Source organism: Hemitrygon akajei, chromosome 29 (genome assembly GCF_048418815.1).
Source record: "Hemitrygon akajei chromosome 29, sHemAka1.3, whole genome shotgun sequence".
In the NCBI taxonomy this organism is placed as follows: Eukaryota; Metazoa; Chordata; class Chondrichthyes; order Myliobatiformes; family Dasyatidae; genus Hemitrygon; species Hemitrygon akajei.
In genome coordinates this window covers 50,939,590-50,965,416 of record NC_133152.1, presented here as the reverse complement: position 1 = coordinate 50,965,416, position 25,827 = coordinate 50,939,590, and the positions used below count along the sequence as shown (strand labels likewise).

Below are 25,827 nucleotides of genomic sequence, written 5' to 3'. Positions count from 1 at the left end.
TTTTATCAAAAAATGTTTTTGGAACAAAGGAGGGAACTGCTTGAAATATATATAAAAATTTTGGTAGAATAACCATTTTTATAACATTTATTTGACCTATCAATGACATCGACATAGGTAACCATTTAGAAAGCGCCTGTTGAGTATATTCAACTAAAGGGAAGAAATTATACCTATATAGGTATTTAAAATTTTTAGTAATTTTGATACCAAAGTAAGTAAAATGGCTTTTGGCAATATTAAAAGGTATTTGATCATAATAATCAATAATTATTAATAGGAAATAATTCATTTTTATGTAAATTAAGTTTATATCCAGAAAAATACCAAATTCCATAAATATAGATAACATAAAAAGAATAGATTTCCTAGGATTTGAAATGTAAACTAATAAATCATCCACGTATAACGAAACCTTATGTAATTCATCCGCTCTCCTAATACCCTGCACAGAATTAGAATCCCTAAGAGCAATAGCAAGTGGTTCTAAAGCCAAATTAAATAATAAAGGACTAAGGGGACAACCCTGATGGGTACCTCTATATAATCTAAAATAAGGAGACTTTTCATTATTAGTTAGGACCGCAGCTACCGGGGCATGATAAATCAATTTAATCCAGGAAATAAATCCTGGACCAAAATTAAACCTCTTCAAAATCTGAAATAGATAAGGCCACTCCACCCTATCAAAGGCTTTCTCTGCATCCAAAGATACAATACATTCAGATTCTTTGGCTGAGGGAGAATAAATGATATTTAACAATCTTCGAATATTAAAACGTGAGTATCTATTTTTTATAAATCCTGTTTGATCATTTGATATAACATTAGGCAAGATATTCTCAAGCCTTTTTGCTAGAATCTTAGAGAGGATTTAAAAATCTACATTCAGTAAAGAAATATGTTATACTTCCGGCGCCGACCTGAGCGGCAGCCTTTTCCAGCTGCTCCCGAGATTCGATAAAATTGATCATTCTTTTTTAGGTTGTTTTCTTTTTAGTCATAGTGTTATGTTTAGTATTTATTTAATATTGAGATGGAGAGAAAGGTGTACTCGAGAGACCAGCTACTTGCACTGAGAAATGCGCAAGTCAGTGTTGCGCAACAGATCCAGATCCCGAACGAAATTAAACGGAGGTTCCGTGGCTCCAGGGCTGGAAAACTGCGCAGGTATAAGTGGACGGAGAGAAAGAAGCGTTATAAACCCGCTGTTCCATCGGTCATTATGGGGAACGTGAACTCGCTGCCAAATAAAGTGGATGAGCTAGCCTCACTAGTAAGGAATGTTAAAGCATACAAGGAATGCAGTTTAATGTGCTTTTCCGAAACATGGCTGACGGCTAACATCCCGGATGTAAATGTAGAATTACCTGGTTTTACTACGGTAAGATTTGACAGAGATGCCAAAAAGTGTGGGAAGAAGAAAGGAGGGGGACTCGCTCTCTACATTAACGTAAGATGGTGTAACCCCGGGCACGTGAGTACAAAGATCTCCGTTTGTGAAAAGGATATTGAGCTGATCGCCGTGAGTATGAGGCCATATTACCTGCCTCGAGAATTCGCCAGCGTCATTGCGGTGATTGTGTACGTCCCGCCGCATGCAGACGCAACGGTAGCGTGTGACGTCATCAGCTCCGCCGTTGCTAAGCTTCAGACACAACACCCTGAGGCACTAGTGTTAATTACAGGGGACTTCAACCATGTGACTTTGGACAAGACACTACCTGCTTTCTCCCAGTACGTGGATTGTTACACCAGGGGTAACAGGACTATTGACCTGCTGTATGCAAACGTACAGGATGCATATAGTGCATCCCCGCTGCCTGCACTGGGGAAAGCTGATCACAACCTGGTTTTGTTACAGTCCAGATATAAATCAATTGTGATGAGGCATCCCACTACCACACGCTCTTTTAGGAAGTGGACTCCTGAAGCTGAACAGGCCCTGAGAGACTGCTTCGGTACTACTAACTGGGATGTACTGCAAGGGGGGCTCTGTGGGGGCGTTGAGGAGGTCACTGAATGCACAATGGACTATATTAACTTTTGTGTGGATGCGGTTGTTCCTGTTAGAACTGTTCGCTGCTATCCCAATAATAAGCCCTGGATCGCTAGTCACATCAAAGGCCTCCTAAACCAGAAGAAGAGGGCCTTTAAAGATGGTGATCGGTTGGAGCTTAAAAGAGTTCAGAAGGAACTCAGAGTACAGATAAGGGGGGCAAAGGAGCAGTATAGGAGGAAGTTAGAACAAAAGCTGCAGAAAAAAAGCATGAAGGAGGTGTGGGATGGGATGAAGATCATCACCGGATGCGGTGCAAAGCGGGGGGCAAACATAAGTGGAGATGTGGAGAAAGCGAACCAGCTGAACAACTTCTTCAATAGGTTCGACAGCACAATCTCACCCTCACCGCAGAACTCCACACCAGGCTTACTTCCCTCACAGGAAAATAGCCACTCACAGGAGACCTGGCCCACGCCCAGGTTTACGGCTGCACAGGTGGAAGGTCAACTGAGGAAGATCTGTACCAGCAAGGCGGCTGGACCGGATGGAGTTTCCCCACGATTACTGAGGGCCTGTGCAACTGAACTGGGAGATCCACTACAGCGCATCTTCAACATGAGTCTAGATCAGAGAAGAGTACCCAGACAGTGGAAAACATCCTGTATTGTCCCGGTACCGAAGAAACCACAACCAAAGGAGTTGAATGACTTCAGACCTGTTGCCTTGACGTCGCACGTGATGAAGACCATGGAGCGGCTGATAATACAGAATCTGAGGCCACAAACCAGGCACGCCCGGGATCCGCTTCAGTTTGCGTATAAGGAGAAGGTGGGAGTGGAGGATGCTATCACGTATTTGCTGCACAAATCACTCTCTCACCTAGATGGGGTCAGTTGTGCTGTGAGGATTACATTCCTTGACTTCTCTAGTGCCTTTAACACCATCCAGCCCAAGATCTTAAAGCACAAACTAACGGAGATGGGAGTAGACTCTCACATGGTGGATTGGATAGTGGACTACTTGACAGATAGACCTCAGTATGTGCGGTTGGGAGACTGTAGGTCTGACACGGTGGTCAGCAGCACAGGAGCGCCACAGGGAACCGTACTCTCTCCGGTCCTGTTCACCCTGTACACATCAGACTTCCAATATAACTCGGAGTCCTGCCATGTGCAGAAGTTCGCTGATGACACGGCCATAGTGGGGTGTGTCAGGAATGGACAGGAGGAGGAGTATAGGAAACTGATACAGGACTTTGTGATATGGTGCAACTCAAACTACCTGCGTCTCAATATCACCAAGACCAAGGAGATGGTGGTGGACTTTAGGAGATCTAGGCCTCATATGGAGCCAGTGATCATTAATGGAGAATGTGTGGAGCAGGTTAAGACCTACAAGTATCTGGGAGTACAGTTAGACGAGAAGCTAGACTGGACTGCCAACACAGATGCCTTGTGCAGGAAGGCACAGAGTCGACTGTACTTCCTTAGAAGGTTGGCGTCATTCAATGTCTGCAGTGAGATGCTGAAGATGTTCTATAGGTCAGTTGTTGAGAGCGCCCTCTTCTTTGTGGTGGCGTGTTGGGGAGGAAGCATTAAGAAGAAGGACGCCTCACGTCTTAATAAGCTGGTAAGGAAGGCGGGCTCTGTCGTGGGCAAAGTACTGGAGAGTTTAACATCGGTAGCTGAGCGAAGGGCGCTGAGTAGGCTACGGTCAATTATGGAAAACCCTGAACATCCTCTACATAGCACCATCCAGAGACAGAGAAGCAGTTTCAGTGACAGGTTACTGTCGATGCAATGCTCCTCAGACAGGATGAAGAGGTCAATACTCCCCAATGCCATTAGGCTTTACAATTCAACTGCCAGGACTTAAGAACTTTTTTTTAAAGCTATTATTAATGCTTTTTGAGTTAGTGATTTAGATGCATGTCATATTATTACTGAGTTAAGTATTGTATGTAATGAGTTTTTTGCTACAACAAGTGTATGGGACATTGGAAAAAATGTTGAATTTCCCCATGGGGATGAATAAAGTATCTATCTATCTATCTATCTATAGGATACACATTCCAGTGGGTCTTTTCCTTTTTTTGGAATCAATGAAATTAGTGCCTCATAAAAAGTTTTAGGAAGGTTCCCAGAGGATGTAGAATCAGTAAAGGTTTGATGAAGATGTGGTGTAAGCATTTCATGAAAAGTCTTGTAAAATTCTACCGTATAACCATCAGGTCCCAGAGCTTTACCTAAATGCATAGAGGATATAGCCTTGGCTATCTCCTCTTGTTTCATAAGTGCATCTAACATATCAACATCTTGAATCGAAATTTGAGGTATGTTTAACCTTTGCAAAAATCTATTCATAGTAATAGTACTATCAGAGAATTCAGATTTATAAAGATTAGAATAAAAGTACATAAATATCTTATTAATTTCATAAGGATCTAAAGTTTCTGTTCTATCTGGTCGGCGAATTTTAAAAATCTGTCTTCTGACCATCCCAGCCTTTAACTGACCCGCTAAAAGTTTAGCAGATTTTTCCCTATGTATATAAAATAAACTTTTAGATTTAAAAATTTGCTGTTCATTGGGAAAGGTCATAAGCAAATCATACTGTGATTGAAGTTCGACCCTTTCTTTATATAGGTCTTCAGTAGGTTTAACTGAATACGCTTTATCTATCTGTTTAATTTTATTAATAAGCACTGACAATTCCACTTTAGTTTTATTTCTCAAGGCTGCTGAATATGAGATTATTGGTCCCCTAAGAAAAGATTTCAAGATGTCCCATATATCCAGATTTGATATTCCTTCAGTTGTATTAAATTCAAAAAATATAGAAATTTGCTCCTTAATAAAATTAACAGAAGCTGGATCCCGTAACAATACGGGGTTCAATCTCCACTGTGAGATTTTCAAAAATCTATCCGATAAAGGAGCGTGATCTGAGAGCGCAATGATGTCATACGCACATTGAACAACGGAGTTTAACAGACGTGCATCTAAAAAAAAGTAATCAATTTGAGAATACTTGTGATGGACGTGTGAGAAAAAAGAGAAATTTTTATCATTGGGGTGTTTATATCTCCAAATATCGACAAGGCCATATTCTAATAAAAAAGAGTTAATACAAGCTGCTGCTTTATTAGGAAGCGACGGATTGGTTGATGACCTGTCAATCGCCGGATTTAAGCAACAATTAAAGTCACCACCCATGATCAGCTTATATTCATTGAGATTTGGTAACTCTGAAAAAAATTTCTTAAAAAAAATCAGAATTATCTACATTAGGTGCGTATACACACACCAGAGCTACCTTTTGCTCGCATAATAAACCAGTAACAATTAAATATCTTCCAATCGAGTCAGTAGTAATATTAAAGTGTACATTTCCTCTTATAATCCTAGAAACCTCTTTCAAATCTTCCTCAGCCTCTGCTGCTCCAGAGAAGACAGCCCAAGTTTGTCCAGTCTATTCCTATAGCAGATGCACTCTAAGCCAGACAGCATCCTAGTAAACCTCTCTGCACCCCCTCCTTCCCATAATAGGGTAACCAGAACAATGCAATATTCTAGATGGGGCCTAACTGGAATTTTATACAGCTGCAACATAACTTCTCGACTCTTCAACTCAGTTCCTCAACATTAAAGGCAAGCATACCATGTGATTTCTTTACCACACTATCAACCTGTAATCACTTTCAGGGAGCTATGAACTTAAGCCCCAAATCCTTCTACCCACCAACACTGTTAATGGTCTTGCCAGTAACAGTGGATTGTCTCTTTGTATTTCCGGAAGTGCATCACTTCACATTGGATCATTTCTGTGCCCATATCTACAACCTGTTTATATATTGCTGTACCCTTTGCCAGACACCTACACTATCCACAAGAACACTGGTCTTTGCATCATTTGCAAACTTACCAACCACCCATCTATGTTTTCATATACAGCGGCATGCAAAGGTTTGGGCACCCCTGGTCAAAATTTCTGTTACTGTGAATACTTAAGTGAGCAGAACTGATCTCCAAAAGTCATAAAGTTAAAGATGAAACATTCTTTTCAACATTTTAAGCAAGATTCATGTATTATTTTTGTTTTGTACAATTTTAGAGTGGAAAAAAAGGAAAGGAGTACCATGCAAAACTTTGGGCACCCCAACAGATTTGCGCTCTCAGATTACTTTTACCAAGGTCTCAGACCTTAATTACCTTGTTAGGCCTATGGCTTGTTCACAGTCATCATTAGGAAAGGCCAGGTGATGCAAATTTCAAAGCTTTATAAATACCCTGACTCCTCAAACCTTGTCCCAACAATCAGCAGCCATGGGCTCCTCTAAGTAGCTGCCTAGCACTCTGAAAATTAAAATAAATGATGCCCACAAACCAGGAGAAGGCTATACGTAGATAGCAAAGCGTTTTCACGTAACCGTTTCCTCAGTTCATAAGGTAATTAAGAAATGGCAGTTAACAGGAACGGTGGAGGTCAAGTTGAGGTCTGGAAGAGCAAGAAAACTTTCCGAGAGAACTGCTCGTAGGATTGCTAGAAAGGCAAATCAAAACCCCCGTTTGACTGCAAAAGACCTTCAGGAAGATTTAGCAGACTCTGGAGTGGTGGTGCGCTGTTCTACTGTCATCAGAAGAAAAGCTTTCCTGTGTCCTCACCACAAAATCCAACATCAGAAGTTTGCAAAGGAACATCTAAACAAGCCTGATGCATTTTGGACTGATGAAGTTAAAATAGAACTTTCTGGCCACAATGAGCAAAAGTATGTTCGGAGAAAAAAGGGTGCAGAATTTCATGAAAAGAACATCTCTCCCACTGTTAAGCACGGGGGTGGATCGATCATGCTTTGGGCTTGTGTTGCAGCCAATGGCACTGGGAACATTTTACTGGTACAGGGAAGAATGAATTCAATTAAATACCAGCAAATTCTGGAAGCAAACATCACACCATCTGTAAAAAGAAAAGCTGAAGATGAAAAAAGGATGGCTTCTACAACAGGATAATGATCCTAAACACACCTGAAAATCCACAATGGACTACCTCAAGAGGCGCAAGCTGAAGGTTTTGCCATGGCCCTCACAGTCCCCTGACCTAAACATCATCGAAAATCTGTGGATAGACCTCAAAAGAGCAGTGCATGGAAGACAGTCCAAGAATCTCACAGAACTAGAAGCCTTTTGCAAGGAAGAATGGGCGACAATCCCCTAAACAAGAATTGAAAGACTCATAGCGGGCTACAGAAAGCATTTACAAGCTATGATACTTGCCAAAGGGGGTGTTACTACGTACTGATCATGTAGGGTGCTCAAACTTTTGCTTTGGGCCCTTTTCCTTTTTTGTTATTTTGAAACTGTAAAAGATGGAAATAAAAAAGAAATCTTGCCTAAAATATTAAAGGAATGTGTCATCTTTAACTTCATGCCTTTTGGAAATCAGGTCATCTTTTACTCGCTTAGCTATTCACAGTAACAGAAATTTTGACCAGGGGTGCCTAACCTTTGCATGCCACTGTAGGTTATTTATATGTTTCACAAACAGCAGGGGTTCCAAGTACAGATCCCTGCAGAACACCACTAATCAGAAACCTCCAGCCAGAGTAAGTCCCACTGACTACTACCCTGTCTCCATGGGCAGGCCAGTTCTGAATCCAAACAGCCAATTCATCATGGATCCCGTGGAATTGTTATCTCTGGATGAACCTCCCTTCAATGAACTTGTCAAAGCCTTACTAAAATCCATTTCTGGCATGTTTTTTTTAGTAAAAATATAGCTGCACCACTTTTGAAAGCTAATGAAAAGCATTCTGTTGGCATTGAGATAATTATTGTATAAAGTACTGGCCATCACTTACCTGGAGAACACAATGAACAACAGACCCTATTATTTTCATACTCCCCTGGGTTACAAGCAGTTGTCACCGGAATTTGGGAAATCAGGAATAGAAGGAAAATAATCTGTAATTAAACATTAAATATAGGGATTACTACAACTGAAAAAAATTATTTTTTTAAAAAACAGAAGTATCACTGCAGATTTAATAAAAATCTTCCATTTCACTCGACAGTGTAATTATAAAGCTGTACTGTTTCATGACTATTAATAAAGAAATAGTTCTCTTTTATATAGATTAATCAGCATCGTTACTGTCAGGTTTTCAACAGGGTCTGGGGCAATTATAGAAATTATACTGCAACTACGGTTTAATGCAAAGCATAAAATTGTAAGTGCACAGTTACTCCAAGAGATTTGAAAGTCATTTTTTATTTGAATTAAAGACCGAAAATGATAAAAATTCTCAGGTAGTCAGGCTGTGTTTTTGGTAAATGTTTCTGGTTGACAAGCAAAGCATAGAAGATACTTGAAACTTCACTAAAAAAAAGGCTGGGAATACTCAGCTGGTCAGGCGACATCTGTGGAGAGATGCTGACTCGCCACCAATGCTCCCTTACTACTCTAATTTTACTGTTTCATCAGTGTTTAAATAATGTGTCCCGTCCAGCTTATTATTTCTAGCATAAACATAAGAAATTCTGCAGATGCTGGAAATCTTGAGCAAAACACATAAAATGCTGGAGGAACTGAGCAACTATAAAGGATGTTGCCTGGATTGAGGAGCATGCCTTATGAGAATAAGTTGAGTGAACTCGGCCTTTTTTCCCTGAAGCAACGGAGGATGAGAGGTGACCTGATAGAGGTGTATAAGCTGATGAGAGGCATCGATCATGTGGATAGTCAGAGGCTTTCCCAGAGCTGAAATGGCTAGCACGAGAGGACACAGTATTAAGGTGCTTGGAAGTAGGTACAGAGGAGATGTCAGGGGTAAGTTTTCTTTTTATGCAGCGAGTGGTGAGTGCATGGATTGGGCTGCTGGCGATAGTTGTGGAGGTGGATACGATAGGGTCTTTTAAGAGACTCCTGGACAGGTATATGGAGCTCAGAAAAATAGAGGGCCCTAGGTAATTTCTGAGGTAAGGACATGTTCAGCACAGCTTTGTGGGCCGAAGGGCCTGTATTGTGCTGTCCGTTTTCCATGTTTCTAGAAAGGGGAATAAATAGTTGATGTTTCTGACCAAGACCCTTCGTCATCAAGGCTTGAAAGAAAGAGGGAAGAAACCATATTAATAAAGTGGGGGGGTGGAATGGGTACAGGGTACGAGCTGGCAGATGAAGGGCATTTCAGAATCAGAACCAGGTTTAATATCACCGGCATCTATTGTTACATTTGTTAACTTCCACCATTTGACAGACTTCCAGTACCAAAGTGACCTGACTTTTTAAAAACTTATTTTAAATCACTTCCTGATACCAACACTAGCCACTAAAAAAAATCATGACTTCTGAAATACAACAAAAAGTTTGACCAGTTTATCCAGTTGCATTGTGGCAGATGATGTTTCCTTGTTTGTAGCTTTGACGAGAAAAACTAAGTGATTTGATTTGCACGTTCACTGATTAAAGTTTATCAGAATTAGAATCAAGTTTAATATCATGACATTCAATATTGTGCAAAAATCTTAAGCACACGTATAGCCAGGGTGCCTAAGACTTTTGCTCAGTGCTGTATTTATCACCATGAAGCGGAGCGCAAGATTGTAAATCTGGTGGGAGCAAAGGAAGTTGGGAATGGCGAGGGAGGAGCGTCACGAGAGAGGTAACAGAGAAGGAGTGCCAGGGGCAGGTGGCAGTGTGGGTGCAGACATACCCAGTCCTGAGATACCAGGCAAGGTTATTTGATTCTCAATTTGGTTTATTAATCATTACAGAACGTCTCTCTGGTGCTCTCCACTGCCCCCTCTCCCTTCCCCCTTTCCCAACCATGATTACCTTCTCCCTGCCCACTTCCCACTTTCAGAACCAGATTTATCACGAGTCGTGAAATTTGTTGTTTTTGCAGCAGCTGTACAGTGCAATACATAAAATGACTCAGTACTGTGCAAAAGTCTTAAGCACCTAGCTATACAGTACATATGTGCCTAAGGCTTTTGCACAGTACTACATGTCCTGAAATTTGTTGTTTTCCATCAGCACTACATGTACGCAGAAAACTACAATTTACACTAAAAATTCATTTTGAAAAGTAAATTAAATAGTACAAAAAAGTGAGCAAAGATAGTGAGGTACTGTTCATAGGTCAGTTCATCTACTGGTGAAGGGGAAGTTCACCCTAAAACATTGAGTGTCTTCAGGCTGTTTCTTTCAGGATAGCTCCTCTGGACCTGTGGAGTGACATCAGGTCTGGCAGGTGTTTTGTCAAAGACAACATTCTCGGTTGCCGGTGTCACATTGCTGTCAGTGTCATGATCATCACTGAGAGGCAAGTCCAGTGGCTGTAATGTGTCCGTCTTGCTGGATGCAATCGACTCAGGTGTGTTCTTCAGTTGAGCATCCACTATCTGGTCCACATCTCCATGTCTGATCTCCAACATCCACTGTGTACATCAGTGGTCCAGTTCCCGTAGCTATCATACCGGTTGACCACCTGTTCTCTTGGTAATCACACGCTAGGACTTCCTGTCCAATCTCGAAGCTCCTTTCTGATTCTCTCAGCAACTGACTGAACTGTTTATTCTGCATTTCCCTCCAGAGGTCTGGTTTCAGGTCTATGCGAGATCTCAGATTCCTGCTCATGAACAGTACTGCAGGTGTTTAATTTGTCATTACAAGGCCAGAGGACCAATACACAAAAAGGAAGTTGTCCACCTTGTGCTGTAGAGAAACGTCCTCCTTGTCCATCACTTTAATGGACTTCTTGAATGTTTGGATAAACCTTTCAGCTAACCCATTCATTGCTGGGTGGTGAGGAGCTGATTTGAAATGTTTGATGTTCTTTTTCTTCATGAATCATCTGAATTCCGCCGTGTATCATGGTCTGTTGTCACTCACAATTTTTTCAGGTGAGCTAGTTCTGGTGAAGATAGTCCTCAGAGCGGAAGTAGTCCTTTCTTAGCTGATTAACTTCATTGGTACGACCTCCGGCCACTTCAAATGAGCATCCACAGTAATCGGACATGGAGTCCATGAATGGCCCAGCAAAGTCAGTATGTACTCTTTGCCATGGTGAGGACAGTCATTCTCATGGGTATAATGGTGCCTGTGGGGGTGCATTTTGAACATTTTGGCATCCTGAACAGCTTTGGGCCAAGTCTTCAATCTATTCCCAGCCACCACACATTGCTCCATGCCACAGTCTTCATCTTGACTGTACCCAGGTGTTCTTCCTGCAGATTCTCTAACACTCTGGTACGCAGTTTGGAAGGAACCACACAAGATCTACAAATCAGCATCCTTGATGTACTGATAGTTGGTCTCATCTCACTGAGAACTCTGGAAACATTGGGTTACCATGAGCTGGCCATCCTTGCATGCTGATGTCATAGACAATGTTGGGTCATTCCTTGTTTTTCTTTATATTTGTTACCAATGTGGTGTGGAACACTTCTGCTGAATCACAGTATGAAGACTTTCCTTCTTCAGCTGCCAACAGTGGAAGACATGACAAGCCGACAGTGTTGCTGTGTTGTTTGGTAACCTTGAACTGTACGTCATAAGAGTGGGCTCCTAGGAACAATGCCCAACGTTGTAACCGGGTAGCAGACATCACTCGAATTCCCTTCCTGGGATTGAAAACAGACACAAGAATATGGTGATCTGTCACTAGAGTAAACTTTTGACTGTAGAGGTAGTGATGGAACTTCTTATTCCCCATACTAGATTAAGGGCTTCTTGCTTGATCTGTGCATAGTTGCATTCTGCACTTGTCAGTGATCTTGAAGCAAACACAATCAGACATTCAGATCCATCTTTCATAGAGTGTGACAAAATGCCCCAATGCCATAAGGGGATGCATTGCATGCAGTCTGATGGGCAGTGATGAGTCATAATGGGTGAGCAGTTCATCTGATGTTAGCAGTCTCTTTGTTTCTTTGAACGCTCTTTCACATCTGTCTGACCATTCCCACTTTGGCCTTGTTTGCAAAAGTGTGTTCAATAAATGCAGCATTGTAGCAATGTTTGGGAAAAACTGGTTATAGTAGTTTACAAGGCCAGAGTATGACCTGAGGTGTGACACATATTCTGGTTTGGCCTGTAGCACTGCCTCAGTCTTGTTTTGTGACTTATGTAAGCCATGCTTGTCAATGACATGTCCACAATATGCGATTTCATTCTTGGAAAAACTCACATTTCTCTCTTTTTGCGTGCAGACCATACTCACTCAGTCTGGTATGAGCTTTACCAAATTTCTGGAGGTGCTCTTCATTATTTCTGCCAGTTACAATGATGTCATCAAGGTAACACTGTGTTCCTGGGATATCGTGGAGCACTTGATCCATCGCACTTTGCCTAATTGCTGGAGCTGATGTGACGTCAAAGACGAGACGATTATACTGGAAAAGTCCCTTCTGAGTGTTGATCGTGAGGAATATCTTGACTCCGCAATCTCCATTTGCAGATAGGCTTATGACAAGTCAATCTTTGAAAACCTCTCCCTGTCTGCCAAAGATGCAAAAATGTTTTCTATTCATGGTAGAGGACAGCACAATACACAGCACTGGGTTGATGCTCACTTTGCAATCCCCATGTATGTGAACTGCTCCAACCTTCCCTTTCCTCATCACTGGGACAATGGGCATGGCCCAATCCCTCCACTCAAACTTGGAGAAAATTCCAGAAGCCTCCAAGCTCTGAAGTTCAGCATCCACTTTAGGACGTAGTGTACAAGGCACTGGACATGCTTTATGGAATCTTGGTGTTGCAGCTTCATCCATTTCATTTCTGGCCTTCGTGCCTTTGAGTTTATCAATGTCCTTCTCAAACATTTTCTCATTAGCATCATGTTTATTATCACTGGCGTGTGATGTGAAATTTGTTAATTTAGCAGCAGCAATACAATGCAATACATAATATAAAAGAAAAAAAACAAAATAAAATAATAATAATAAGTAAATCAATTACAATATACGTATATTGAATAGATTAAAAATTGTGCAAAAAACAGAAATATATTAAAAAATGTGAGGTAGTGTCCATGGGTTCAATGTCCATTTAATAATCAGATAGGAGAGGGGAAGAAGCTGTTCCTGAATCGCTGAGTGTGTGCCTTCAGGCTTCTGTACCTCCTACCCGATGGCAACAGTGAGAAATGGGCATGCCCTGGGCGCTGGAGGTCCTTAATAATGGACGTTGCCTTTCTGAGACACCACTCCTTGAAGATGTGCTGGGTACTTTGTAGGCTAGTACCCAAGATGGAGCCAACTAAGTTTATAATCCTCTGCAGCTTTTTTCAGTCCTGTGCAGTAGTCCCCCTGTGCATTAAGTAGCTGTGACAGTCTCTGGTTAGTGTTATCGTCTGGGCTGCAGTTGCCTGTTGATGAGATATTGAGAACTTTGATTGAGTGCCAGTCTAGTTGGATTTTTTTCAACCATTCATTTCTGAAGTGTGTAGGCCCTCCACTTTTCAACACATAAAGCTCTAACTGCCGTGTATGGCCTCCATACGTCACATTCACTTCCAGTTTGCCTTTGGGGGAAACTTTTTCACCTGTGTAGGTCTTTAGCATCACTTAGATCTTCTATAACGGTAGCTTAGAAAACACAAGTCTTTTGTAGTCAGCCCTTGAAATTATAGACAAAGCTGACCCTGTGTCCAGTTCCATTTTCAGTTTTACACCAGATATATCTATAGTGATCCATATGATTTTGTTATCTGCTTCAGTAATACTATGCAGTTCCAGGCATGAAAGCTCACCTTTGTCAGAGCCTGTGCTGTCTGATACTGTTTTACATTCAGTCATTTTATGCATTTGCTTAGTGTTGTGTGTGAGACTTTTCACCCTGTTGTGCTATTTGTCTGCCTTGGACACTCTCACTAAGTGACCTTGTTTCTGACCATTTCTGCAAACTTTTTCTTTAAGCCAACAGTCACTTGCATCTTGGGAGGGTGTGCCACATTGACAATATTTTTAGCTTTTTGCACTATTCAGGGACATTTTGTGCATTTCACATTCAAACCTCTTTTCCTGTAGTTCTGCTGCATCCTTTGCTGCAGTCTCTATCGATACTGCAATGGTCAGTGCCCGTTCTAAGGTCAGGTCTTTTTCTGACCGTAGCCTCTTTTGGGTGCTTTGACTATGCATGCCACATACAAGCCTGTCCCTTAATGCATCAGAAATCCCATCTCTGAAATCACTGTACTGATAAAAGTTTGCGTAGTTCTGCAATGTGTTCAGAAATGCTTGCCTCCTTTGACTGGTTCCTTCTGAAATATCTACATTTCTCAACTATTACCAGGGGTTTATGGCTCAAGTGATTTTGTAAAATTGTTACAATTTTGTCAAATGTCTTGGTTGCTTGCTTGCCAGGGGTTGCTAAGTTGCATAAAAGACAGGACGTTCCAGCCCCTATTAAGCTAAGAAGATGGGGTTGACTTGCACCAGATTGTCAACTCCTGGAGAACAGTAGTCTCCAAAGCTTCACTCTTTGCTAACTATTACAAGGCTGCACACATTTACCACTTACAAAGTATTAAAAACTGAATACATTACCAAAAACAAAACTGAGCAGTTTGACTTAATTGGAACGAACTCCATGACTCCCTGGAAGATTCTCCCATCTCCACTCACCAGTCAACTTCTGACAATACTATCCCATGTAACCGAAAGGGCGTACACCATTATCGTTTTGCTTATCCACCATCCTTTTACCTCTTTCCTTCCCTTTATCCCAGAAGAATATCAATTTTTCCAGGTGAGGTCGTTCACCTGCAGTGTTTCCAGTTTTGTGGACTTCAAAAACAGTTCACAGCATGAATCATCTGAGCTTGAGAAACCTCCATTCAGTCTGCGAGGGTGATCCTGCACTTTGCAATACTCCCACATTGACTTCCCAGTTTGCAACCTCCTACATTTCTCCAAAAATGCCCAACACCAGCTCAAGATACAGCATGTCATCCTCCTTCTGGCTATGTTGTGGTCCTCTTACGATTCAATTTATCACAAAATTCGATCTCATACCACTTAAATAATACAAGCACAGCACCATGGAATTTCTAGACAGGTAGCTTCTGCACCAACACTGCCAAGTTAATCCTTTTACTGTAGTGCAACCATATATCTTGTCTAACTGATGTGCACATTGGTTGGGGCCAAAATCTACCAGAGAACTATAATTATTTTAAAATTGCAAAGTACTAGGCCAGAAGATAGAGATGACACTGGAGTATTGCTGTCAGGATTATTTGCAGTGAAAGATGGCAATAATTGTAATTCTAAGCCAGGAGGCCAAGAGGCCTGTCCTGAAGTCGGAGAGTCATGTGTCGGTAGGAGAGTAAAGGGACTTATTTGTTGTTTGGTTGATTTGCTGCTTGTCGTGTTTTGTGTTGTTCTACCCAGCATAGTGGGTATAATATGTTGGTGCCAGAATTCTGGTTGTTAATGCAAATGACGCATTTCACTGTATATTTCAATGTACATGTGATAAATAAATCTGAATCTCACCCGTGGAGAGAACAGCGTTGGTCTAACCTGTGCATAAAACATTACAGTGAACATCCTGACCATCATCAACTCAAAAGATGCTTCTCATGACCAGTTAGTTGTATATTTGCCAAACTTGACCCTTTCATTAACAAGAAAGGCATAAACACCAACAGAGTAAGTAAATGGCAAGGACCGCAGTATTTTGACAAGCAAGTACTCTTCATCTCATGTTCTCAGTATTTATCGTTTACTAATTACTATTTTGCAGTTTGTTGTCTCTTGCACACTGGTTAATTGACAGTCCTGTTGTGTGCAATCTTTCAGTGATTCTCTTCCTGGATTTGCTGTGGATGCCCGCAAGAAAACAAATCTCACGGTTGTATATGATGACATGTGTACTTTGATAATAAACACTTTGAACTTTGATTACCTGAAATGTCATTTTCTCTCATAATAAAATGAAGCAATATAATGTAATCTTACCTTTATGAACTCTTCATATTTTGTAGCTGAAAAAAATGTAAATATATTTCTACAATTACTTAAAAAGATCAAACATTTAAAATCCTAATAAGAACAATCTCAGAAGGCCTACAATATTAGTCTCTCAGGGTTTATCTTTGCTACTTTCCAACTCTTCCCAGGCCCAATCCACTGAATTTCATTTTGATTTCTGATGTTTTCAAATAAAGTGCACCACCATGGAAATACAAGCAGCAAGTTTCCTTCCCTTTGAATAAATCCCCTTCTCATCCTGTCTCCTATAAGGACACTATATCCTTCCCTCAATTTCTCTGTCTCCACAACATCTGCTCTCAAGACGAGGGTCTCCACTGCAAATCTTCAGAAGAGTCCCCCTCCCTTAGGAAGCACAGCTTCACCCTGCTGTGGTTGATGGAGCCCATGCATGCATTTCCTATATGTCTGATCTCGTATTCCCATTCTCTTCCCCGACCCATCTTCCAAGCTTTCTGCAGACGAAACAAGAGCTTCCCACCACATTCAGCAAATCAATTTTGGCACTTCAACCAGCTCCACAGGATCCCACAACCAAAAACATCATCACCTTTCCCCAACGTTCTGTTCTCCGCAGGAACCATTCTCGCTGTGATGCCCCAATCCATCTTTCCCTTCTAAGCCCACCCTGTCCCATCCCCTGCAACAATAGGAGGTGCAACACTTGTCCCTGCACTCCCCTTTTCCCATCATCCAAATGCAGTAGGGATACATGTGCAATTCTTCCATCCTGGTCTGTTGCATTCAAAACTTGTAACATGGCTCCTCCACACTGGCAAAACCAAGTGTAGACCAGCTGACTGTTTAGTAGTCCACCTGCACACTCTCTAAAATGGTCACGTTGAGATTCCAGTTGCAACCCGAGTTTCCTTTGCATCTACAGTTGTTACTCAACTTGTTGAGTTCTTATTTTTTGCTCAAGTTTCCCACCCATTATGCAGAGATGTACACATACTGATATTCCTGATTTTACTGGCCTTCTGAAATACATGGAAGAAATCCCATACCTGAAAATATGAAGCAGTGTTTTTCACTGTTTACTTGGTATGCAATATAGGTAACAGTAGATACGATTAAGAGCAAAGCCTGTAGGGTTGGGGCTACCACATGGAGCTTTTCCACCCCAGTTGGCATTTGGACCATCTGTTCATCCCTATGGAAAATGGAAAACAAAGATTATCACTGAGATGCTCCATTAACTGCACCTCCCAAGAATGTTCAGCAATTTTTCTTTCCAAAAAAATCAATTTCACTCCCTTGTTCTTTTCCCCTTATCCCTAGAACATATACCCCTTTATTTATTCAGTACGCTTTTTGAAACTACAATTTCTTCTTTTTTCCCAACTTATTCATTTGCCTGCTGAAATGTTAAGATCCTTGCCTCCCACTCCATTTCCTATGAACATAAGCATCATGAAAAGGGAAGAGTTATTGTTTTTCCCCATGTCACAACTTCATGGTAACATTAGCATTGCTAACAATGGGATTCTTAATAACTCCAGACTCTTTTCTTCATGGAATTTAAATTCAGCAGCTCACCAGACTGATAATTTAAAAGAGAAAATAGAAATCATTCAGTTGCATCTAAGGAGAGACAAAAAAAACTTGATAATGCATCAGTCAAGCAAATATATCTTATTATAATTCTACAGGGCCTTGATGAGACTAGACATTTGCTCTCCTTACCCAAGAAAGGATACACAGGTTTTTATTTTTATTTATAGAAGAAAATGCATAAAACAAGCTGACTTTTCCAACCAGACACAAAAACACAAGTTACATTTCAGAGGACAAGAATTATAGTCAATAAAAATCCCTGAGCACTTAAAAATACATTAAACGTCTCTGAATACCAAATTTAAAATTTAATTATTAAAAGTACACGCAGTGGCCACTTTATTAGGTACTTCCATTACCTAATAAAGTGGCAAGTGAGTGTATGTTTGTGGTCTTCGGTGGCTGTAGCCCATCCACTTCAAAGTTCAACCTGTTGTCCATTCAGAGATGCTCCTCTGCACATCACTACTGTAAAGTGTGGTCATTTGTGTTACAGTCACCTTCCTCTCAGCCTGACCCAGTCTGGCTATTCTCCTCTGGCCTCTCATTAACAAGGCATTTTCACCCACACCACTGGATGTTGTTTCTCGCACCATTCTCTGTAAAGACTGATGTGCATGAAAATCCCAGGAGATTAGCATTTTACACTCCAAACGTGGACTATCCTGATTTTTTTTAAAGTCTTTATTTACTTCTCTACCTAATATAAATGAATATATGTTGATAATGGGTGGTGACTTTAATTGTTGTTAAAATCCTCTGCTGGATAGATCTATATCCACTCAGACTTTACCAAATAAGTCGGCTGCTTTTATCAACTCTTTTTTGACTGATTCTGGAATTTCAGATATTTGGAGATTTCTACACCCTAAGGACAAAGAGTTTTCATTCTTCTCACATGTTTATCAATCTTACTCGAGAATTGACTACTTTTTTATCGACTCTCATTTTATTCCATCTGTAATTGGTTGTAAATATGACATTATAGCCATCTCTGATCTCGCTCCAATGAAACTTTCTATTAAATTAATGGACACAGCTCCCAGCATTAGACAATGGCGATTTGATTCTACTTTGCTTCAAGATCCAGATTTCATTAAATTTGTGAAGGAACAGATTAATTACTTCTTTTCAACTAATACAACGGAAGAAATTTCCTGCGGAACACTTTGGGACACTTTTAAAGCATATATACGTGGACAGATTATCTCCTATTCTGTTGGTTTGAGAAACGTATTAAGAATGAAACTCTTTTATTGGTTGATAAGATCAAAGAAATTGATAAGAAATATTCTATCACTCCTAGTGAGGAACTCTATAAACAAAGAGTTGAGCTTCAAATGGAACACAGCTTATTACTTACATCCTTGATCTAAAATCAATTAATGAAAACTATAAGTGAATTTTATATGCATCGTGATAAATTGGGCAAATTGTTAGCTAACCAACTGAAGACTGCTTCAGTTAAATGTCAAATTATTAAGATTCATAAACAGAATGGTGATTTGACAGTTAATCACGATGAGATAAATAAATCTTTTCAAGATTTTTATACTTCTCTATATCACTCTGAATTTCCTCATGATCTCAATACCATGTATGATTTTTTAGGGAAATTGAATTTTCTTAAACTATCACCTGAAGAATGTTTGACATTAGCAACTCCTATTACAGATGCAGAAATAAAAGGTGTTATTTCCTCAATGAATTCTGGAAAAGCAGCAGGTCCAGATGGGTATACAGTTGAATTTTTCAAGTTCTTTTTCTTCTACTCTTTCTCCTTGGTTATGTAAGGTTTTTGAAGAAGCAATTAGATTAGGTAAATTACCACAATCATTTTATAGTGCTTCTATTTCTTTAATTTAAAAAAAAGATAAAGATCCAACTGATTGTGCATCCTATAGACCGATATCCCTGTTGAATGTAGATTTTAAGATCTTTTCCAAGATACTGGCGACCAGGTTGGAGAAGGTATTACCTCAAACTATCTCTGAGGACCAAACTGGATTTATTAAAAAACATTATTCATTTTTTAATATTAGGAGATTAATGAATATTGTTTACACTCTTTCATGTAACACCCCAGAATGTGCCATTTCTTTAGATGCTGAGAAAGCCTTTGATAGAGTTGAATGGCCATATTTATTTACTATGCTTGAGAAATTTAACTTTAGTCTGACATTTATATCTTGGATTAAATTGATATATCACACTCCAGTAGCCTCGGTTCTTACTAATAACCAATGATCTCCCTTTTTTCGCTTATTTCAGGGTACCAGGCAAGGTCATCCTCTTAGTCCATTACTATTTGATATTGCCCTGGAACCTTTAGCAATTGCTATTCAAGAATCACCTAATATTCTTGGTATTACTCATGGGATGGAGATACATAAGTTATCATTATAGGCAGACTACTTGTTACTATACATTTCTAATCCTGAGAAATCCATTCCCGCAGTTATATCCCTGTTGGATCAGTTTAGTAATTTTTCTGGTTACAAACTGAACCTTAATAAGAACGAACTGTTTCCCCTAAATATGCAGGTTCCAACTTATGGAAGTTTACCTTTTAGATTGGTTACTGATCACTTTATATATTATGGGGTTAAAATTACAAAAAAGCATAAGGATTTAATTAACACTAATTTCTTACCTTTAATTGATCAGATTAAACATTTGTTTACTAAATGGTCACCATTGTCTCTGTCACTGATAGGTCGGATCAATGCTATTAAGACGATTATTTTACCTAAATTTTTAGATATGTTTCAAGCGGTATCGATTTTTATTCTGAAATCCTTTTTTGATAATGTTGATTTTAAAATTTCTTCATATATCTGGCAGAATAAAAATCCTAGGTTAGGTAAAAGATACTTACAGAAGTCTAAAAAGGAGGGTGGACTGACTGCCGAATTTTAGATTTTATTATTGGGCAATCAATATCTGATATATGAAATGTTGGTTATGGGACTTGGATGTAACTTCAAGTCCTCACTGGGTAAATTTGGAAACCAAATCTGTACGAGGGTTCTCATTGGGTTCTATCTTAGGGACCTCACTTCCCTTTGCTTTTTCTAAATTGCATAAACAAATTGACAATCTGATAGTTAAATACACTTTACGAATATGGTTTCAATTTTGGAAATTCTTCGGGTTGAATCAATTTATTTTAGCAATTCCTATTAAATCTAATTTCTTTTTTCATCCCTCTATTATGGACCAAGTCTACTTAGCTTGGAAAGTTAAAGGTATATTACTAACCAGAAAAATTACTAAACTGAGCCAACAGTGATATAACTGCAGGAATGGATTTCTCAGGATTAGAAATATATAATAACAAGTCGTCTGCTAGGAGCTGTATCCATTAATTTAATAGGAAGTTTCATTGGAGCATGATCAGAAATGGTTATAATGTCATAATTACAATCAATTACAGATGGAATAAAACGAGAGTCAATAAAAAAGTAATCAATTCTCCAATAGGAATGATAAACATGTGAGAAGAATGAAATCTTTTTGTCCTTAGGGTGTAGAAATCTCCAAATATCCAAAATTCCAGAGTCAGTCAAAAAAGAGTTGATAAGAGTAGCTAACTTATTTGGCAAAGTCTGAGTGGATATAGATCTATTCATCAAGGGATTTAAACAACAATTAAAATCACCACCCATTATCAACATATATTCATTTAGATTAGGTAGAGAAGTAAATAAAGATTTAAAAAAATCAAGATAGTCCACGTTTGGAGCGTAAACATTAACCATAGCAACCTTTTTATTAAAAAGTAACCCAGTAATTAACAAAAATCTACCATTTGGATCCAAAATAACATCATACTGAACAAATGTAATTGAGGAGTCTATAAAAATTGAAACTCCTTTTACTTTGGCATGCAAGTTCGAATGATACTGTTGACCCTTCCAAAACCTAAAAAAAGTTGATTGTCCTCTTTCCTAATGAGTTTCTCATACAAAAATAATATGAGCGTTTAGTCTTTGGAATACTTTAAAAATCTTTTTCCATTTAATCGGATGGTTTAAACCATGTGTATTCCAAGAGACAAAATTAATAGTCTGAGCCATATTTCCTAGGATCAACCCTTTGATATATAAAGAGTTAACCATACTGTGAACTCATGAACCCGGAAGAGGGACAAAAATTCAGGGAGGAACCGAAAGTGACGACGCGGTAGACATTTTGGTAGTTCTAAATCAGCGTAAATGAAAAAACTAGAAAAACTAATAGAAAAGACCCCCCCACACCGTCCACCCACGAAGTCCCCAAACTGGATCTGAAGAAGGCCAGAAAAAAGAATAACACTAAATCTACCCCCATGTCTCCAGAAGGCAACTCCAAAGATATGTTTTAAAAAAAGAACCACCCAAAATGCAAAAAAAATTAAACACTATACTAAAACAGTCTTCGTAATATAGCTTCTAAAAAGAAAAAAAAGAGTAAGCACCAGTACATATTATAAGTCGGTTAAAAACCAGAGCAATTAAAAATAAAGTTATAAAAAAAGGCATTATGGGAAGATGATGACAAAAAAAATAGGTGAGGTATAAGAACAAAGGGTGTATAAAAAAAAGAAAAACAAACCGTCATCTTAATTAAATGAAAAATGAGAAAAACAAGATATTTATCCAGAACAATAAAAATTCACCATCAATTTATTAATAGTGTCCAGAAAAAAACTAAATAGTTAAAATTAGTAAATTAAAAAAGGTAAATACATCAACGAAGAAAAACTTTAATTGAAGTATAAAAAGAACCTACACTAGTAACCAAAAACGAAAATCTTAAACTTATAAAGATCAAACTTCATACGATGATTATAGGCTTTAAAAGAATATGAAAGAACAGAGCCAGTACTGGGAAAGCCATACATTTATTAGAGCCGAGAGTCTGAAGCAGTAGGATAGCGCTCATCCAGGAAACTTTGAGCTTCAGTTGTAAAGAGAAAAATGCGACGTGGTCCTTCTGAGGGTGAGATTCTCAGGTGCGCAGGATATAATAACGCTGGTTTGAGATTTTTTTCATTTTAAAGCTCCAACAACATGTTGTAAGTTAATTAGATTTAGGCTTTTTCTTCTTTCCATTGCCATCAGAATCTTTCCCATTTTTGGGTTCTCGCCCTTTAGATCTTAAGACCCTTTCTGTGCACATATCTTCAAAATTCACAGTACAAACGCGAAGATAATTCAAAAGAAGTAATAAAAATCTTCTAGTGTAGGTAAGAATAGGTTAAATAAGGGTGAACATGGGCTAAGAAAAGTAGAGGTAATGGAGCAAATCCAAAGCTGATCTCACTCCATGAGCGCATACTGGAGAACCCCTTCAACTTTCTTTTGAAGACCCTGATGTGGAATTACACAGAGTTCAGTTCTTTGCGGGCCTCATGTTTGGTCACTTTTCGATATGCCAAGTATGCAGCCTAGAAGGCCAGATTTTCACGGCTCTGGAGGCGGGCTGATTCAAGGCTGATACCACCACCAACAACTGATGTGTCATGGGAGAACAAGGAAGCAGCAGGATTGCTGTTGACTGTGTACCCAGAGGCACAGAACATGGAAAAAGCCACGCAGAGACTTTGAACACCATAAATCAGCGAGTTGTTTTATTGTGTCTCCCCTCAACAGGTGAAATGGGGACACCTCTTTTCCCTTCTTGGAGGGAGGGGGAGAGAGACACATAGGGATGCTTTGTGGGGGGGCGCCGATACGTTTTTGCTGGTGGGGGGGTTGCCTTGCTGCTGCTTGTCTGTGGAGAGGGGAGCTGGTGGGGGCTTTAGGGTTCTAACATTTAAGTGTCGTTCATTCTTTGGGCCACTCCTCTGTTTTTGTGGATGCTTGCGAAGAAAAAGAATTTCAGGATGTATATTGTATACATTTCTCTGACATTAAATATACCTATTGATGCGTGGCCACTTAATCCTTATTGTAAGCTCTTTGGCATGAGATTTTGATATTTCTTTGTCATCCTGATCTGCCTCATTAAACACAGCGTTGTTTACCAATTTGACAGTGTCTTCTCGAAGATTCAAGAGGAAGCTACTGACATGATGAAGGAAGCCCTGAACACTGCCAGAGATGGAGAACCTTCATTGCTGCCCTATAAATATATATAATGTACAGGCTTGGTCGAGTAGTGTTTTGCACAACACTTTACAACACCAACTGTAAGATTGGGATATAATTCCCATTTCTGCCTGTAAGGAGTTGCACGCATGCCCTGTGATTGCTTGGGTTTCCTTTGAGTGCTTTGATTTCCTCCCATATTCCACGGAGGTACAGTTAGGGCTGGTGAGTTGTAGACATACGATGTTGGTGCTGGAAACGTGGTGGCACTTGCAGACACCCCAATACGATCCTCGCTGATTTCATTTGCTGCTATCAACACATTTCACTGTATGCTCCAATGTCTCGAAGTTAATTCTCTGTACGGTGTATGGGGTGTCCAGGGAGGGGTAGCACCTCTGGTGGCAAGCTTGTCATGCCCACTCAGGGGCAGTTCATCCACCTTTGGTCCCCACCTGTCACCCAGCTCTCACCTCTGGCCAAGAAACTGTTTGCAGTCGACAGTGGCCACACCGCTTTGACAGGAGAGATGAACCAGGTGAGGGTAGCCGGGAGACAGTGAGACAGGGATTTGCTTGCCCCAGCATGAGAAGCCAGTTCCAGCAGACTGGGCAGATAAGATCAACTACAAGATCTAACAGCCAAGGAGGCAATGCTGCAATGCTTCATGGAGAGCGAGGGGCATGAAAAGATACAAAGTGTCATGGCTATCCACTGTAGCCAAGGAAGTCTCCAGTCATGACAATTTTTCATACCATTGCACCAAGATTTGTGAGGCTGAGAGTGTGGAGCTGCTCCAGCACAACAAGATTCCTCCTGCACAGGTCTTGGTCATCGCTGGACAGCCAACACATGTTCTTCACTTTTGTGCAGCACCCAGTATTGTGTTACTGCTTATACTGTAACTTGCCATTTTTCCTGAGAGGAAATGCAATCCTTAGAGCTGCTTGGGTGATTTGAAACCAAGAATACACACAATACATTGTTATGAACAAGTGGAGCATCCTGGCATTAATGATACTGACAAGAGACAAAAAGGCAAGAATGGTCACACTGCACTTGGGAGTACTGTGAGCATTTTGGGCCCCTTTCCTAAGAAAGGATGTGCTGACATTGGAGGGGGTCCAGAGGAGGTTCATGAGAATGATCGCAGGAATGAAATGGAGAATATGCGAGGAGCATTTAATTGCTCTGGGCTGGAGTTTAGAAGAATAAAGGGGGATCTCATTGTAATCTATTGAATATTGAAAGGCCTAAATAGAGTGGATGCGGAGAGGATGTTTCCTATAATGGGGAAGTCTATGACCAGAGGGCACAGCCTCATAATAGACGAATGTCCCCTCAGAACAATGGTGAGAAGGAATTTCTTTAGCCAGAGGGTGGTGAATCTGTGGAATACTTTGCCACAGGTGGCAATGGAGGCCAAGTCATTGTGTAGATTTAAAGCGGAGGTTGATAGGTTCATGATTAGTAAGAGAGTCAAAGGTGGGGAGAAGCCAGTAGAGATAATAGATCAGCCCTGATAAAGCGGCAAAGCAGAAACAATGGGCCAAATGGCCTAATTCTCCTCCTATGTTAATACTCTTATGGAACAAAAAACATATTATTCATGGTGATTAGTCTCCATTTTGTTCTAGCAAGAAAAGCTTCGTTAATTATGGACAGCTGTCCTAAATAATCTGTGGCATTTCAGTGAATCAAACAGGGATAACTGTACTTGCTAGAGTGAGGAGGGCATCTATTCTCTACAGCTCAGAGAAATGAGGGCTGACCTCATTGCAAAGGACAAAATGCTTGGGAGGCTCAACAGAGTAGATACAAGGAGGATGCTTGCTCTGGTTTAGAACAACAAGGGGTCTCAGGATCAAAATAAGAGACAGGCCATTTCAGACTAATACTATCACCCAATTAGAGTAACAATAGTTCTAGATCCACTCACTGCTTACCCATTTCTTTTACTGAGCATTATTGATTTATCGATGGATTCCAATCCGTGCCACCTCCTGCTACTGACGTGACCCCAGTGGTTTCCTGCAGAAAGGTGACAAAAAAACATAAAAAATAGGAAGTGCTTGTCAGTCCAGTGAATTGTGTTGTTCTGATATTTAACAAGCAGACTTGACTTTATGTGTATCTTCTGTTTCATGCCAAAGCTGAATTCTTACACAATCTTGATTCTTAGGTACACCTTGCATCA

General features: G+C 40.0%; 2 protein-coding genes across 2 annotated transcripts in view; both read right to left on the bottom strand.

The window, feature by feature from the left end:
* The window catches only part of LOC140718521 (uncharacterized), a 182,864-nt gene that overhangs the window by 30,358 nt on the left and 126,679 nt on the right, over positions 1-25,827 (bottom strand). The window lies entirely within an intron of this gene.
* Positions 1-25,827, bottom strand: part of LOC140718519 (tumor necrosis factor receptor superfamily member 3-like) — a 110,247-nt gene that overhangs the window by 80,263 nt on the left and 4,157 nt on the right. Inside the window, exons 3-6 of the mRNA XM_073032473.1 lie at positions 25,577-25,661; positions 17,007-17,152; positions 15,967-15,992; positions 7,860-7,962 (exon numbers count right to left, since the gene is read on the bottom strand). Of these exons, the coding sequence (XP_072888574.1) occupies positions 7,860-7,962; positions 15,967-15,992; positions 17,007-17,152; positions 25,577-25,661 (360 nt within the window). The remainder of the gene's footprint in view (positions 1-7,859; positions 7,963-15,966; positions 15,993-17,006; positions 17,153-25,576; positions 25,662-25,827) is intronic.